Consider the following 19,235-nt stretch of genomic DNA (forward strand, 5'->3'; position numbering starts at 1 on the left):
ATCACAATATGATGTCATTTCCTGAATTTTAGTGACTAGTGTTAAAAAGACATACAAAAGTAACAAATTCTGGTAGTTTATGGGAAAAAAATCCTTATAGCATTAGTGGAAATGTACATTAGGACAGCCATCATGGGAAAGAGTGGAACAAAGTGGAAGCAGAGGTACCAAATGAAATTAAATCTATCACACAGAGGGACACCAATTGCATTCATTTCATAGCATTCACATGATATAGGTAAACAAGCCAGCAGAAATAACCTGTCTGCCATTAAAAAAATAGAAAAAGACAATGTGATCATAATCTACATTTATATATTTTACATACATTTACTGGGGGATATCATTTAGAATTTAAAATGGGATTTTATATAAGTTGTGATACTGTTGATAAGCTGGGCATTATGAAAGCATAAAATACCTCACACAGAAGATAGCAAGTACTACAACATCTCACTCTTCTATCTGAATTTAAAGCTGAGAATCTTAGAGCTGCAGAAAGTAGGCTGGTATGTGGTTATGACCACCATTAAGCAGAAAGGAGGGTATGTTAGTCAACATGTACTAAGTTTCAGTTATTCAACAAAAGATATAGTCAGTGCACTTGAAACTTTCTGTGACGGCAGACTATATCCAAGCCAGACAGATATATGCTACTTGACTTTTAAGTTGACAGATATGTTACTTAACTTTTAAGTAATAATTATTTAGTCATATACACATAAAAACAATGGGTACAACTTACTTACACACTGTTTTCGTTGACATTTCCCAATGAAGCTAGAAATATAAATACTGTGTTTTATTATTTATAACTGTCATAGAGAAACTACTCTTAAAAGTGCCTTATATAAGTCAGTTTATTTTATAGAATTGCTTGTTCCAGATATTAGTAGCAGCCAATTGTTGTATACAATATAAACTTTGCATAAACTTAATAATGCATATATAACAAGGAAGTGGGTTTGCTTTTTCATGTGTTCTCTAGAGCATGTACACATCAGGTGAAGGTACCGCATAGTTCATCCTCTCAATTGCTCTCCTGTGACTACAACAATGTAATAGAGAGCTCACAGAGACCTCAGGTGGGGGAGGGTACCCTTTCATTGCCAAATGATGCCCACAGCACCCGGTGGAGTTTTTGGATTGACATAATTGGCCAACTCCGTTATTATACCATGTGATATGATTCCCGATAATAGGTTATATACTGGACATCAGACGGTGTGGAGCCATATCATTATATTACATATGGTAATGGTGAAACCATGATAGCAAAGAGAGAGGCATGACACTAGAAGCCAGAGCATAATCGGCCTTGGCTTCTGACTGCAATGCACAGGGCAGACATGCCTCCAGAGATTAACTAAATTAATTCATGAAATGGGGAAGACTTATATCATGGATAGAGGGTAATCACGTGGCAGTTTTCTGTCTTTAAATCTAATCTGAAATATTAATTGAGGGCCAGTTATATGCAGAAGGCTAACTGCTATGGTGGCTATGAAAGTGTGTATGACACATCTTTCCCTCCAATGTTTATGAGCTGTTGAAGCAAAGTCTCACATAACAGAAGAAAGCATATAAAATAGTCCCCATGTGTCCTTCATCTTGCTGTGTAGTCCCCAGTACCTGGCATATTCTTATTTTTTTTTTGTTGTTGTTACTATCTTCATCACTTATTGCTATGAAGGAAACTGTAGCTTCAACAAAATTTCAATGTATAATCAAGCTCTTTCCAACATATAGATTGTATTCATAAGTGATGACTATATAATTTGTTAATCACTTTGATTAATCTGAAGATTCATGACAGGTATGTGTCTTAACAGAGTTCATGTTGTGAAATATCTTTAACAATGTCAACCTCTCTTGTCAAAGCCAGCATCTCTGAGGACATCCTGAACTGAAATACATACAAGTGAAGTGAATCTCACCGTGGCATCTTCTGAGCTAAGAGGAACAGATGAACTTAAGGTGGCTCCTTTTGCATTGACAGCAATACATTTAGGGATCACATATCATTAAATTCATGTGGATCTTTGAAAACTTGGGCTTCAAATTCCATCTGGCTCTGTAAGATAAAGGTGCTAAACTTAATATAGACTTAAAGAGGAGGAGGAACAAAACAAAACATTGTGTCTTCTGAATGGAGAGACAGGGTCACAAAGAAGGTGAGTGCGGTGGCTGTTCTTAGTTATTAACTTGATTATATCTGGAATTAGCCAAAATCCATGCTACTGAGTAATTTTTCTTGATTGGATCATTTGAGGTGGAAAAAAACTACCTGAAATCTAGGTCACTCTTTCTGGAAGCACCCTACATAAAATACATGGAAGAAGGATGCTTTTGTTTTTTACTTGCTTGCCCTCACTCTCCCTAGCAAGTAGCTTCCTTCACTGGGATGGGAGTCTACTTCTTTGGGAACCCAAGGAATACTAACGACCGGATGATATATAGGATTGTGAACTAAACAAGTACTGGGTTCCTGGACTTCCCATTATGGAACAGCCACTATTAGAGTAGCTAAACCATATACAGTAGTCCACTACCAAAAATATCAAATACACACATACTTCTTTTCTATCAGTTTTTTTCCTGTTTCTCTAGAGTGGTCCTCACTCAATATTGCTAATGCTGGGACTCTTTAATAATATAGTCCCCTGTGTTATGGTAACCCCCAAGCATAAACTTAATTTTTTTGCTATGTCATAACTGTACTTTTCTATTGTTATGAACCATAATGTAAATATCTGTGTTTTATGATTGTCTTAGGTGATTCCTGGGAAAGAATCATTTGACCCCCAGTGGGTTGAACCCACATATTGAGAACCTCTGCTCTGACTAATGCAATGAGTACTGGTAACTTTTTCTTGTGTTTTTGACTCTCAAATTGTTTTTGTCAGTGGTCTCAACCTAGTGGAGGCCAGGAACATGGGGTACAGTCTGGGTATGAGGCTTCAGTGGGGACCAATGTTAAGTTCTGGACTTCTAGGAACTTGGGCACATCCAAAGACCCAAGGACATTCATGAGATTCATTAACTGGATTTGGAGAGAAAGAGGGTAATCTTACCAACATGATTCTAGAAGATGTGAGTAACACATGATAGTATTGGTCTTAAATTAGACCTTTTTCTCAAGACATGTATCTGTACAAGAAGAAGTGACTATGAAACTCATGTGAATATATATATCCTCCCTCTCTACCTTCCTTTTATCCTGTCCTTTCCATTTGCTTTTTATTTTTTTAAATTATGTGTATGTGTTTCTGTGTGGGGTATATACACATGAGTGTGGGTGTCAGTAAATTTCAGAGGCATCAAGTTTCCCTTAAGACAGAGTGAGAGACTGATGTGGGTACTGGGATCCCAACTAGAGTAATCAACAAGGAAGCATATGGTCTGAACTGCTGAGCTATGACTCCACCTCCTTGTTTGTTTGTTTGTTTGTTTGTTTGTTTTACAGGGAAATCTTTTAAAGCCCTCTAGAATTCTGACAGGGAGGCTTTAGTAGATAGAGAATCATTTAAGAATGTTGGAAAGGTACAAAAGAATGGCTAAGCAGTTCCTGAACAGGGGAGAGGGACAGACTCAGAACTGTCTACCAGGAACTTTTGAGATCATCCCTTTATCCCTCCATCCGTTCATCTACATCTCCATTCATGTATCCATGTTTTTCTAGGCATCTATTCTGTGAACTCAATGTATAAATAGTGCAAAGACTGAGAAAAATAAATTTCTTTCCTGACCTCAGGAAATTCACACTCATGAGATGAGCACCACATTCTACACAGTCTCTATGGACAATGACACCAGCTTATCTCCTCTGGCACTCCATTAATTAGCTAAGATAGCTTTCATAAAATGTGAAAATCTTCTGTTGGATTTCTCATTTATAAATTGGGTGTTATGAGGTTTCATTCTTGAATCACTGCCTGGCATAGTGCAAGCACCATGCAAATCATGAAATATCATTATAATTATATACATATCACAATGTTGTGTAACTGGGTTTTCATGTTGTTTTTTGCCCCCCAGTGCAGCCCCTGAGTCCTTTTTCTGGGATTCTGGCACATTGATCCTCATTAAGTCTTTCCAGTGTGGATTAATGCATAAATGAAAACAAGTGAGCAGTAGGGTGTACAGTCCCCTAAGAGAAGCTGTCCCTTCTTCAGTTGGGGCCTTTCTATGCTCATATTTTTCTGGCCTCCATACAGAAAGCTGAGATGTCCTAGGTTAGTGGTTCCAAATTAGGTTTTGGTTCAACAAAAGGAATATTGTTACCTTTGGATCAGGCAGGCATGGCCCAAAGGCTTCCAGCAGGAGAGTCTCTTCTCTCACGGCCTTTTCATAGTCTGCAAAAGACAGCTTCCCATCATGGTCATGGTCCTGTGAGGTACACAGCCTGGGTCAGTCAGAACATGGCCTTCTTGCTGCAAATGCACACTCTTTTTCTCAGTCGGGTATTAAAAGGAGAATGAGAGATTATGATGTAAAATTGAAAATAACTTTTATAGTGTGTGTGTGGGGCGGGTGTTATTAGCATGGAATTGAGAGCCTCTGACTCGGTAGGCAAGTGTTTTGTCACTGAGCCACACCTCTAGCCCAAAGAAAATATTTTATTAACAAGCAAATAAATCTTATTTAGCTAAACAGAATACTGACAATCACTGTAACTCAATTATTGCTTCTATCCTGTGGATACCTTATAAGTTTCACTATTAAACCTCTAAATTATACATACTTACCATTTTCTTAAGTGTAATTTCGACCAAATCTTTAATGCCTTCATCAGGGTCCTCCTCGGAGGGCTGCTTGAGAAGGCTGTTCTTCAGCATGTGAAACATCTCCTCCTTTGAAATGAAGCCATCACCATTCAGATCAAACACTTCAAAGCAATCTAAAGAAAAAAATATATGTGTGTGTGTGTGTGCGTGATTGTGTGCACATGTGTGTGCGCATGGTGTGTAAGGGTAGTTCTGATGCTAAGGTCCTGCTCCCCAATTGATTCTTGATCCATCAATAAAGATGCTAGTGGCTAATGGCTGGGTAGAATACACAGGACTTCTGGGTCCCCACAGGCCAACTAGGACAGAAAGAGAGAGAGAGAGGAAAGGAATTTTGTCATGCCTCAGAGGAAGATATTGTGAGATCTTGGGCAGAGTGGCCACAGGACGCTTCTACATGTTGGAGGCTGGGGATGTTGAACTGGGATTTAAGGAGGCTGAGCAATTAAAGTTGAGTACAGATTTAGGGTGCTGAACTGGGAGTACTGTTCAGGGCACACTACCTGAGGTAGATTGAAAGCACCCAGCAGTTGAGCCAAAAAGTAAAGTTGAAATTAAGCAACTGTGTGTGTCTGTGTTTTTCATCCAAGGATCTAATATTCTCTGGTTGGAGGCTGGTAGCATGGCTCATTCCTAGAGCTTAGGGAACAATAGATAGCACGCAACATGGAAGTTGAGAATCCACTATTACTTTAGGACTTATCAGATGGATTATGTATACACAGTGATTCAAGTCTAGGAAGAGGGGAGAACTGGTTTCTTAGCAAGTGGATCAAAGCGAGTCACAAGGCTCCCATGCACATAAAACTGGAACAAAGGAACACAGGGAGAGTCTCAGCTCAGAAATACTGGGATCCTCTGCTGTGCAAAGAGACAGTATGGCTGCTCTGAGACATACAATGGTAAAAACTGCCTGATTCATATAAGCAGGTAATTAAAGAATAGATTTTTAAAATTTGATTTAATTGTTTTTAAGGATAGAAGAAAATCAGATTTTGTTTGAGCCATGTGAGGATTTTTTCCTGCAATCCAGAGCTGATAAAAGAGCTTAAGATGAGAGGCAGAGCCAGTTGGTAGAGGCAGCAAATATTAAGCTCCACAAGACAGAAGTTATGGAGAATGCATGAAGAAAGTTGACTTAAAGAAGAGTTCAAAATGTCTTGCCAGGACAATTGCTTGGGATCACTGACCATGGTCCACTCATGGGATTTCAGGGACGTCTTTGCCTGTTAGGACAAAATAGAGCCTGGAAACAGATTTATACTGTAAGTGAACATAGAGAATAAAATATTGTAGTGTTCGAACTTAAAAAAATTAGATCAAATGCAGGGGTTGGATCACCTAGCCTATTTAAAACAGTAGAAATTTAGGTCTTGAGAATTATATAATGTGAGACCTTAAAATAGGCTCATACAGTAAGAAGACAAAGATATTAGGTAATTTAGGCCTTAATCTCATGAAGGGTTAGGGCAGGAGACTGCAGAAGCACTATTTCATCAGTGAATAATAATTGTTTAGATTGCTTTGTTTGCTTTGAATTGTTTTATTTACCAAACTGATTGTGGTTTATGAGTTTGGTAGTCATATTAAAATTCCTCTGGGAGAGAGATCAAGCTAAACATTTAATGATTTCTGGTTACTTGAGTTGTGATTTGGGAAGAATGTCTTTATATTTGTGTTGACAGGAAAGGAGAATAGGCTCTGGACTTCTTTCAGAGCGATGTGGATCAGATATGACAGGGGGAGGCCCCCTGAAGAACTAGAAAAAAATCACGAAAATCAAACAGGACATGTAAAGATTCTTTTCAATTTTACATCATAATCTCTCATTCTCCTTTTAATACCTGACTGAGAAAAAGATTCTTCTGTGCCATCCTTAACATGGTATGGATGAAGACTTATTATAATTGGTTATTGATAAAATTAACTAATAAAAAAGACAGCTGTCTTTTACCTGCTCAAACAAGGAGCAGAATTTCAGCCTTAACTGATCTGTGCACACTGCACAATCTACAATCTTAGTAGTGATAAAACTTTGATTGTAAGATTCATATATTGCAGAATGTACAGCTTTGGCAAAATTCATCCTCAGAGATGCTGAATTGACCTGCTTGGCCACCTGCTTCTGATTGATGCCCAAAAGAGCTTCAGAGATAACTGCTGATTCCAGATCAATCATCTTGCCTCATCTAACCCTTCTAATGGATCCAGACAGAACTTCAGTCAAGTTCTGAAACTTCTAAATATGCAGAGACTGGATAACAGATGCTAAAGCTAGTATCTTTCTTAAGTTTCTAATTTTCCTACTATTCCCACCCCTTTAATTTTTTTCATTGCCCCTATTAAGCAGGAAGAAGTTATGGAGAGTCATCATCCCAATTCCCTGGGTTTGGGAGTCTAGAAATGGCGATTTTACAAATTATAGATAAGTTGTCGTTTTAAGGGAAAATTTGGAAATGGTCATAATTTTCAACAGGAAAGAAAAAGATGGGATGGATTACTAAATTTTATCCTTGAACAAACATTGTGTAGCCATAATCTTAATTGGTAGAAATCTTTATAATTGATCTTTAAAATTGAAGTTATAATTTCTTATATTGGTACAGGATTTATATTGATAAACCATAAATGGTTTTCATTAGTGTGAATTCCTTATATTGATTATTTCTTATATTGAAATTTGAGATTAATAGAGTTCCTCTTAGATAGGCATTGTGCCTATGCCATTCATTTAAGAGTACAAAGCGTAGACCCAGTCCTTCCAATAATGGATATTACAAGCTGGTTTTAGATGATTAGGCAACACAAGTTTAAGGCCAGATAGCAAACTCATGGTTATGTTAGATTCTGATTTAATTACAATATCTTGTTTTCAAAATTACTCAATTAGATATAGCTAAGAGTAGTCAAGGTTTAAAAGTTCAGATATATCTTATATAGAGAGATAGCTTTCAAAAAAATCCCAGAAGTCCACAGAATATGACATTTAATCATTTCAACATTATTAGATCATTTGATTATAGACATGTTTGCTCCTGACAGTACCCCCTACTTGGCTCACAGAACAAATTGAGCACCTTTACTTCCAAAAGAGCTTTCTAATCATAGCAAGGTAGCCACAGGGCAGAAATTGCCCATTTCATCTACAGAGAAAATAATTTCTGGGAAAAGGCTACATTATGAAGAATTGTCAACTGATAGCTCTGCCAAAACAGGATAAACAGTCCTTCATAATCCTGCTTTGCTAAGGTCTGTCAGATGATCCTGGGTCAAAAGGCTGAAGACAAATGCTTGGTATTATAAGCAATGAGGGGGTTGTCCAGGTAGTCAGCTGTCTCTACAATTGTTTAAGTTTAAAGAAACTGTGTTTTGTGCTTTCTATATACCTAGGTAATATTTAAGTCATTCTGAGATTACTGATGGGGTTGAAGACTAGTTATTGTCTCATCATCAAACTCAAGTTGTTTAACATTGAGAGAGGTCATAAAGTGGAAGACATGTGTTCAGATAATATTACAGGCTAAAACCTAAACATAGTGCAGGGATAGAATCATTCTTTAAGTTAGGAATGAGGGTAGAGTACAAGCTGACAAATATGATGGACTGGATGTTAATTGTATATTATATTTTGTAATTTACATGGTTGTTATGGCTTCATGCAGTTTATGTCTGGGAAAAGAGTATTTTATTTTATTTTATTTTATTTTGTATTTTATTTTATTAGACATAAAATGTGAGACTGGCTTTTGCTAAGGTCCTGTTCTCCAATTGTTTCTTGAACTATCAATAAAGATTCTGCTCGCCAATAGTTAGGCCGAATAGGCAGGACTTCTGGGTCCCATGGGCCATCTAGGAGATATGGAAAAGGGAGCTTTGCCATGCTTCAGATAGAGAAAAATCAACTAGCAATGTGAGATCTCTGGCAGAGTGGTCATAGGCTGCTTTTACAGGCAGGAGTTTGGGGTTGTTGAGCTAGGACTGAAGGAGGATGATCAAATGAAGTTGAGTGCAGACTTAGGATGCTGATCTGGGAGTACTGCGAAGGGCATGTAGCCGAAGTAGATCGGAAGCACCAAGAAGGCAAGTTGAAATTGAGCAACTATGAGTGACTGCGTTCCTTCATCCAAGGAACCAGTGTTCTCTGGGCAAGGACTGGTAGCACTGCCTGTTCCTAGAGCTTAGGCAGGGTAGCAAAAACTACATGTAACATATATGTATGTATATATTTGTGTGATCATCACTAAGGTAGCATTTTCTCTGACAAAATATTTAGTGCAAAGGCTTATCTTATTCCTGTATTATCAGGCTATAATCTTGATACTGGTTGACTTTCATGGGAATGTTAGTGTACACTAGGGAAATATTTCTGTCCCTCTCTACATATTTCTTTTGAAAAGATATACCTACAAGCACTAACCTAAGCATTACTGACTGGAAACATGAAAAAGCAATTGTATATTTATTCATTAATTTTACTAACTGAAGTATAACACCATTAATTGAGAATTATTTGAGAAACAGAAAGTTTAGAATATGTTTTCTGGTTTAATGTTTGCGGTCAGATGCTGTGAGCTATTCAGTAGCCCATCATTAGGGTGTAAGGTCACAGTTCCTGGTGCTTCTTTTCCTGCCATGCACTCCTTCAACGGTTTGGTTTCTCTTTTAGTTAATACACTCCCATCCTTTATTAACTTAAATTTGCCCCATAGAAAAGATTCACCAACCAACTAACCAAACAAACAAACAAGCAAGCAAACAAACAAACAAAACCACTTTATTGGTGGTTTGCAAAACAGTCATTTAAAAGCTTTGGGTATATGTATCATAATGTATGAACTCATAGGTCATCTGCAGGCTTACATTTCATTTTTTCATCTAAAGTCCCTCGAAGAAACAGTGATAATCCATGAATCCACTCTGATACACTTATACAGCCATCATTGTCTTTATCGAAGCCTCGAAATACTAAAAAAGACACCAAGTAATTTGTGTTGGATTTTAAAACTCTGTAATATATCAAGTCTCACATCACTCTGCTTTTCACACATAGTTCAAGACCTAAGGACCCATGCTCTCCTTATTGCTGTTTCCTGAGAGGCTCTGCCAATACCTGACAAATACAGAGGTGGATGCTCTCAGCCAACCACTGGACTGAACACAAGGTCTCCAATGGAGAAGCTAGAGAAAGGACTGAAGGAGCTGAAGGAGCTTGCAGCCCCATTGAAGGAACAGCAATATGAACTAAGCAGTGTCCCCAGAGCTCTCAGGGACTAAACCACAAACCAAAGAGTACACATGGAGGGATCCACGGCTCTAGGTGCATATGTAGCATAGGATGACCTTGTTGGACATCAAAAGGAGGAGAGGGCCTTGGTCCTGAGAAGGCTTAATGCCCCAGTATAGGGGAATGCCAGGACAGGGAAGCGGGAGTAGGTGAGTTGGTGAGCAGGGGGAGGGGGCATTGGATAGGGGTTTTTGGAGGAGAAACCAGGAAATGGGATAATATTTGAAATGTAAATAAAGAAAATATCCAATAAAAAAAGAAAATAAAAGAAACTGATATACATAACCTTTTAATTACATTTAAACTTTAATGTAAAAATTTAAACTAAATTAAGTCTTTTAATTATATATTTTTTATCATATGTTGTGGGAATGCTCTTAATATGTAAAATATGGGTGAGGGAATAATAATAATGATGATGATAATAATAATAATAATAAAGATGCTAGTCATTAGATATTTAAGCTTATTAAATAAAGCAATAATGCTTTTATCCTCAAGACAAATGATGCTGTTACATGGTACAGGTGTGCCTTACCTGGTCATGAACTACTTGCAAGCATATAAGGAAACTGAAATAGAAGTGGAACACTATGGGGCTTTTGTATGACTATATGAGCTTAGCTACCCAATACAACCTTGGTCTTTTTCTAAACAACAAAAGGAAGAAGAGACCACTTTCTTCTCCAGATATTTTGGAAGATTAATATATATTCAAATTAAGTTGGGAATGACTCCTCCCATAAGTAAGTTCAACCTTAAACCTTTATAAATTAAAGTTGGGTAAGGCAGTTTGACTCATACGTTATCTTACCTCTGTCCATAATCATGTCATCTGTCATACCAAATGTCACATGCAAGATGTTCCGAAATACATTACGATCTAGTCCAGTGACTACTCCTGGCCTCTCTGCTACGTCTCCCACCAAATTATAGAAAAGTGTTATAAGACATTTCACTTCAAATTTATTAACTGAAAAAGATCAAAATGGACATATAACAAAAGTGCACTTTACAATTTAAATTCCTACTAACATAATTCATTATTGAGTTTATATGTTCAAAAATCAAGGACATCTAATAGTTGGTTGCCATTTTTATGACTCCTATATTCTGAGTCATAGCTTTAGAATTAAAGGAAGATGATGCCAACATCTCCATATCACTAACAAATTGAGTTCTTCTTGCTGAAACGAAATGCTAAATAGATGTGGGCGCATTGCTTTTAAGATGAAGAAAAAGAAAGCTATCAGCCTTGTGATCCAAATGATCCCACTGCCAGTGCAGGCAGAGGGATAATCACAATAGAATTGTTTCAGATTGTCAGCAGAAGCCAGCATTTTATGGAGGTGTTTATGACAGCTACAAACAAGAGTTTTCCTGGAAATTTAGGCTACCAAATATCTGTGTAATGGCTTTCATTTCACTGAATTTAAAGGGCAGAGTGTTGAAATCAGAGTTATTTTCTAACACAGAAATTTTAAGCATGTTCTATGAACCAGCATTTTTTCCTACAAGTTGCATGACCATTAACAAGAAACTAATGAAACTTACTTTTGTAAAAGGAATTTTTAGTTACTTAAAACATACACCCACTAATATGAAAGAGAAAGAGGAAGTAGAGAGAGACCTGAAAGATACAGAGAGAGAATATGACAGAGAGGGAATGAGAGAGTATGAGAATGCTTACTTATTGGCATTAAGAACATATGTGAAGGCTAGCAACATAGTTCAGATGGTTAAAAATAAAAAATAAAAGTACTTTCCTTGCCAAGGAGGCCAGGTGACCTGAGTTTGATATACCGCTTGCACACACCACACACACACACACACACACACACACACACACACACACACACACACACACACACATACACACATACAAACACACACACACACACACACATACAAACACACACACACACACACACACACATGCACACACACACACACACATTTATACAGCACAAGCACTGCAAACACCATCATCAGCAACAGCAAATAAAACATTTTAAAATACAGTTTACCAAAAAGAATATAAGTGAATTTAAATGTGAAATATGAGTGGAAGATGGAGAAATTTTATGAACATATGCTTTTATACATAAGGACAAAGCCTGTGTGTAAGAGAAAATAGAGACATTGCACTTTATCCTACATGCCACAGCAGACTAAGGGTAGTTTCCTGGTTTTAAGAATCATATTTTAAGAGAAAAACTTAAAACTTTGGAAAAGGAAAAAATAAAAAATAAATAGTAGAAAATGGTTAAGACTTCTAAATGAACTGTTATAATGGAAAGCAGCATGTCAGTCCCTATCAATATGACCCAGTGATCTACTTCAGCACAGCATTAGAGAAGCATTAGTGAACTGAGAGAAAGGACTCAGTCATATGCCTAGATACCGGTGTTCACAGCAACCTCCTTCAGAAGAGTCATCAGGAGCAAACTAAGTATTCTGCGGTGGATGAGTAGTTAAACAAAATGTGATATAGCCAAGCAGTCGAATCCTAGCTTCTAAGGGCTGTTACAAGATGTATCAAGTAGAAAAACAAAAGGAAAGTGTAGCCATGACCTCATGTTGATGCCACAGCATTGGGAAAATAATGAAAAGGAACTACTGCCTGTCTCTTCACTATCAAACCTGCTTTTCACTTGCAAAATGACAGGCATTCAGGAGTCAAAGCCAGAAGCTGTCTTTCAAAACACACACACACACACACACACACACACACACACACATACACACACACACATACACACACACACACACACACACACACAAACTGAATAATAATACTCTTATGCATTACATTTAACACAAAGATAGATCAAACAGAGATGGACCTAGCACACTGGTGGACCTAGTACAGAAATGGACTTATTACAGAGAGAGATGGTCCTAGCATAGAGATGAACCTGGTACAGAGATGAACCTAGCACAGCGAGAGAGAGAGAGAGAGAGAGAGAGAGAGAGAGAGAGAGAGAGAGAGATCACAGATGTGGATTGATGAACTGATGGACTTAGTACAGTGTTGGACTTAGCACAGACAGATATATCGAGCACAGAGAATGGACTTAATATAGAGATAGATGGACCTAACACATAGATAGATGGACATAGCACAAAGATGGACCTAGAACAGAGATGGGACTCAGCACAGAGATGGAACTCAGCACAGAGATGGAACACACCACAGAGATAAACCTATTGTGAAGACAGAGGGACCTAGCACAAAGATGAACCTTCTACAGACATGGACCTAGCTAGGGACAAAGAACTCTCAGGCCCAAGCATAGAACAAAACCTAAGATGACTTTCTTTTTCTTTCCTGGAACTGAATAAAAGTATATCTCTGCAACAGAGAACAGGGAAAATAGAGACAGGAAGAACAGAATAACTGGGCTTAGGTTCCCTTTCTCCCCAAGAAAAGACCTGTCTTGTAGATATGCTTCTCTCTCTCTCTCTCTCTCTCTCTCTCTCTCTCTCTCTCTCTCTCTCTCTCTCTGTCTCTAGGCTTTCTAGAAACTAGAAGCTGCCCACAGGCATGCAGGGAGGAAAGCTAGACACTCTCACCCAACTTGTCCAAGCAGTAATAAATCCTGTTTTCCTTAACCAATATCTATTTTCTAACACATTTTGAAATACAGTAAACTAAAGAAGCATGTCTATTGACCAAAGTGGGTGTTAACAAGAGGAGAAAATATGGCCCCATTTACATGATGCACTTACTTTTCTCAACTTAGTAGCACAGTCTGGTGGATTCCACAGGTTGCGGCAGTAGAAAGGGGGTGATAGTGCTTGGTTGTTACAGGGTTTGCTTGGGGAAAATGAAAATTCTGGAGATTGATGATTAAGATAGTGACATGACCCTGTGATGTACAGAGTCCCCTCCTGTGTGAAGCTTCACTTCACTTATTGTGGTGCAAGAATGATAGATGCAATAAAAAAAAACCTGACCTTTATTAAGGTACATTGCTGTAACGATTTTAATTTATTCTTTGTAATTATCCTGACCCGTAAGTACATGCCTCATTTCTTACTTAAATACAGTAGGCATACATGTGCAGGGAAAAACAATGAATACATGTTGTTTAATATATCTAATAGCAGGCATTTTGAACTCCACCCCATCATCATGGTTAAGAGAAAGCTTCTGAACTTAATGCCAAGAACCAACATAAAATAGTTAAAATATTAAATCTAATAATATAAAAATGCACATGCATGATCAAGGAAAGCTCTAAAAGTTAAAAACTTTTAGTTTCCGAGGAAGGAACAGCAACACTGCATTTCAATCTTAACAGAAATGTCCCTTAAGTGACATTAGCTTAATTTATGACTGTGATTGAAAGTCATCTATAAGAAAGTCTCTCACTGAATTTAAAACCTTTTGGCTACTTCATATGTGAACACTGTATCTACATCACTGTTGTCTCTCCCTCCTCTCCATTAACTCCACCTCATCTCATGATCTCGAACCCCTTCATGACCTTTATTTATTGTGTGTGCTTGCGCGTGCACACACACACCCACACACAGCCACACACAGCCACACACAGCCACACACACCCACACCCACACACAGCCACCCACACCCACACCCACACACAGGCACACACAGCTGTTGAGTATTACAGCACTTTAACTAGGTGTGGTACACATTTCTTCGGTACATACTAACAAGTCAACCAATGTTGTCATTATGCTGATCTTGTTCACAAAATTATATTGTTGAGATTTTATGGCTGCATTTTCCTGGTCATGTCTACAAATGCTTCTGGCTTTTAAAAGCTTTCTTCTCCCTCTTCTTTGATTTTTCTCTGAGTCTTAGAACTAAGGGTTGTGTTGCATATGTGTTAGTTGGGCTTAGGTACCTCAAGATGCCTTATTCTTTGCGTCATGACAGATTGTAGATCTTTGAAATAGTCTCTATCTGTTGAAAAAAGAGACTTACTTGATGCAGAGTGAGAACTACTTATTTGTAGAAAAATTATTTAGAATACAGTTAGAAATTATACTGGTTTAGGAAAATAGCAATTGTAGGTTCTCCTCTATGGTTCATGATCCTTCCAGCCATGGGTAGTTGGCTAGGATTATAGTACCAGACATGAGGCCTCTCCTTCTAAGTCCAATTACACAGCTGTGGTTACTCACAAGATAAAAGTGCCATCATTGTGGATCGTGTACCAGTCCCATCATTTTTCTGGCTCATAGGCTTTTTATGGGGTAGCACTACTGATTGCTTCTCTCCCTTGGCAGCATGCACAACACTTTAGGATATAAGAACTAGGCCTCAGGGAGGTCTCCAGGCCAGCTCCAGCTCTATTTCTATGAATCCTGTCTCTTAAGAATATGATATCTTCAGCAATAGGGTCTCACTTTCATGTTCTGGAAGACAAAGGCAACAGCTGTAGCCCATATTGTCTTGGGAATCTCTTACATTCCCCTAACCAATAACTCAACAGGAAGTTTCCCAAGCCTGACAGTGAATTTTGTGTTAGATAGGATATGGCTCTTGGAAATAGGGAAAGCACTCTCATCTCACTATTTTTGAATTGTTGTCACTGTTTGTTAGTGAAGAATTGTGAACTTATGAAGCAGACTCAATCAAGTAAACATTGTGTGTGCCAGTTATTAATGTGTTGTGAGTATTCATCAGAAATGTTTTTGCTCATTTTAGAAGTAACAGATATTCTCCCAGAGACGAAAGTATTTCAGGAAAACAACAAAAGAACACAATTTCATATTAAATTAATAAACACCTTAAATGACAGACTTCCATTGTCTGAGAATTTTAAGATGCTCACAGTGTAACAATATATCATAGCTTTCAGTCAGGGCACTACCCCCATGACATGAATTCTCACACACTGTATCAGATACTAATGATATAAAGGTGCTAGGCCAGAAACCTTTAGAGCTACATTAGAAGTTCACTTCCACACCTTCATACAACAAAGATGGTTTGAAGATGTGACCTCTCCATTTTTATTATGACCAGTAGCTCTTCAACCATCACTCAGCTTCTAAATTCACACATCAAACAACACTTCATCTCAATGATCCACACACTGCTTCTCAGCTCAAGAACAGCTGTCTTTCCATCTCAGTACAATGCTCTGGTGTGTGGTTTGGACCTGACTAGAAATTGAAAATTGAGCATCTGAAACTGGGAACAAATCTTAGATTTGCTGAGCCATGCACTTTTTGTTAGCATGCCTCTGCATAAGACAGTGTCTGTGACACTTCGAGTCTCTTTCTTAAAGGTGTCCAGGAGTGCGTGACTGTGACTGCTGTCTTTAAGAATCTCTTATCAAACTTCCAGAGCTCACCCTCATAGCTTTTTTTCCTCTTTCTAGAAAGAGCCAAAAAGTAGGTTAAGGCTCTGCTACTTTCTTGCTTCTGGTGTTTTCCTAGGGCATCCTTTTCAACCTGTCTAAAGCTGAAACCAGACGGCTCCCAGACACAATCATACTGCTTCATATTTCATAAATGCAAATAAAGAGGGTCTTTGAATTTAGTCAGTGTGTGTGAGGGAGCTCAGGCTGCACACACGGTAGATGCCCGAGATCTTGTGGAACTTGTTGCGTTCTGAAGGTTCTAGGATAGGATGCCTCCCAAGGAGCTGGAACTCCAGAAAGGAGTTCTCTTCCAGATTCTCTTGAGGGGTAGGGTGGAGGGGTCATTACTGGTGAAAGCAGGAAATAGGGACTGGGAAGAAAGAGATCTCGCCCAGAAGTCATGATTCCTCTCACATTCAGTTCTTACTTACAGTGCTTGCCACTTTTGGTTAAGGTGTCCGTCAACTTCTGCAGCTTCTTTCGGTTCATGATGATGTTAATAATACTAGATCTTAGAGTATCATCTGGAGCATAGTGCCAGGAAGCTCCGGATCCGGAGCCCCAGGCTGAGGCAGCCTGGTGCAGCCAGCTTGGCTCTGCGCATTTGCGCGTTTGCGACCCTAACAGACAGTGTAGCCATGGCAACGCCTCAGCGGCCTACCAATTGGCTCCCCGAGGCAGAGACTGCACGCTAGAGGTGAAAGCGGCCTCTGTACACAGAGCAACCATGGCAACGGCTCGGTGGGGAACACCAATTGGCTCCTATCTGGGAGGCCCTCTGGTCAGCTCAGTAAGGCCTGCCAGTCCTGGCTGCCCAGCACAGGCACTGTGCCTTCATTTAGTCCCAGTTGCAGCTTTCAGCCTGACACTTTGCAGACTGTATTGTTTGCCGTGTTGAAAATTTTTATTTTCACTTGTCACACCATCATTTCGGTTCACAACACCTCAGGACTGCATGATAATCAGAAGAGTAGGGTGAAATTAGATAGATGTTTTGTGTGAGGAGTCCAAGAGCGATTTTGGGTTTTCAAGGAGATCTGCGGGGGTGGGGTGGGGGGTGCTGGAGGGAAATAGATTCAAGCAATTGTCAGAAGGGAGTCTCAACAATTAAGGTTTGAACTATTACTGAGAGAGGTGATCTCTCTCACTTTCACTCTTCCTCCTCCTCCTCCTTCTCTCCCTCCTTCCTCCCTCCCTCCCTCCCTCCCTCCCTCCCTCTCTCCCCCGCCCCCTCTCTCTCCTCTTTGGAGTGGGAGTTTTCAGTCAAATTTGCAAAAGGTCAGTGTCAGATTTTAAGTTCCTTAAGTAAAGATACATACTCTTATATGGAAATAGGTTTTTCACTTAGGTATGGGTTATAACTGGTTTGCTTTTTAAAATAATCCCATTAAAATTGATCCTTTGCTTATTTGTAAGGGAAGTTCTGCTGTTGGAGAGAGAGGAGGAGAGGGAGAGAGGGGGGAGAGGGAGAGAGAGAGAGAAGAGGGAGAGAGGGAAGAGAGAGGAAGAGAGGGAGAGAGAGGAGAGAGGGAGGGAGAGGGAGGAAGAGAGAGAAGGAGGGATAGAGAGGGAGAAAAGGAGAGAGAGAGGGAGAGAGAGAGAGAGAGTGTTGTAATACTTTTTGCTTTACTTAACAACACATGAGATACTCTACTTGAATTTAGACCCAAGTGAATGGGATATTTCAGCATGAACCTTCAGAGCTCAAAGGCAGGGGATTACAGTAGTTTATTGTAAACATAATGTCCTTTTCAACCTGAAAATAGAAATTATGCTAAGAAAAAGAAACAGCCCCAAATGAAATACTACCAGTACTGGGATCCCTGGTTTTCTTTTACTATTTTATTTGTAGAAATATTTGCAATGCTGTTTGAATTCAGAATCAAGAACCCTTGGTAACTTCAAGGACTGTTCCTCCTTAAGGAAAATTGAGAACTGTTGAGCAATATGAATGACACCACTGTCCTTACATCTCAAAGCTGAGAGGCTCTGAGATGGCAGAAGCAAATGAGGACTAGAAATACTGTGATCTTGCTTCCCATAAAATCCTAGAGTTGTTCCTTGCATTACAGAGTTGAAGTTGTGAAAACCAGGGAGCAGGTTAATGACAAAATCATGGGTATATGTCATGCTTATGAAGTGGGTTTCCACTGATGGGAGCACAAGTTGACAGACCAAGTGTTTGTCTTGGGGATCAGTTTTCCACTGATGGTGAACACACTAATGAGTGTATCCCAGCATCTTGGGAGATAGCACACATTAAATGCCTCTGGAAGGCACATATAGGTGAGATAATTGCTTACTTCACCAGGTCCTGTCCACTTAAGCTGAAAAATAAAAAGTAGGATCAGTGTTAAAGACTGTTGAGATTAAAGCAGGCAAGGGACAAACATCTCTTAATCATCAAACAACATTTGAGAGCAATGTCCTTTGCTTCCTAAGGTACCATTGAGTTAAACAGATCTGCATGAATTGTGTCCAGCTCATGTCTCTGAGCTATGAAGATAACCTCAACACATCTTTGTCAGGGTAATTATATTTATTTGAGATGTTTCATGAATACATGAAATACTACAGAGCACCAATTTGAGTTTTGTGAAAAAATAAAATTTTTTTTTTGCTCCTCATCACACCCTGTGTATACCTCAGTACAAAGCCTCGGTCCTAAGCTTCAAACAAGCAAAGTCATCCTATATAGGTCTGCTGAATCCTTACGATTTGCCCTCTCTATCCTGAAAAAAATCATAGTGAACCATTTTGTCACATAAAAAATATATTCTTCATGACTGCTGTAATTTTGGTGTACAATATTTCCTATAG

At 38.8% G+C, this 19,235-nt stretch overlaps 1 protein-coding gene across 1 annotated transcript; it reads right to left on the reverse strand.

Moving 5' to 3' along the window:
- Positions 1-746: 746 nt before the first annotated feature.
- Positions 747-16,995, reverse strand: Clxn (calaxin). Its single transcript, XM_052158490.1, has 6 exons — positions 16,847-16,995; positions 10,886-11,044; positions 9,648-9,752; positions 4,749-4,900; positions 4,285-4,389; positions 747-2,074 (listed from the first exon to the last, which is right to left on the reverse strand). The coding sequence occupies exons 1-6, from the start codon at positions 16,902-16,904 to the stop codon at positions 2,015-2,017; spliced, it is 639 nt and encodes a 212-aa protein (XP_052014450.1). The 5' UTR covers positions 16,905-16,995; the 3' UTR covers positions 747-2,014.
- Between the last annotated feature and the right edge of the window lie 2,240 nt (positions 16,996-19,235).

This window comes from Apodemus sylvaticus, chromosome 15 (genome assembly GCF_947179515.1).
Source record: "Apodemus sylvaticus chromosome 15, mApoSyl1.1, whole genome shotgun sequence".
NCBI lineage: Eukaryota > Metazoa > Chordata > Mammalia > Rodentia > Muridae > Apodemus > Apodemus sylvaticus.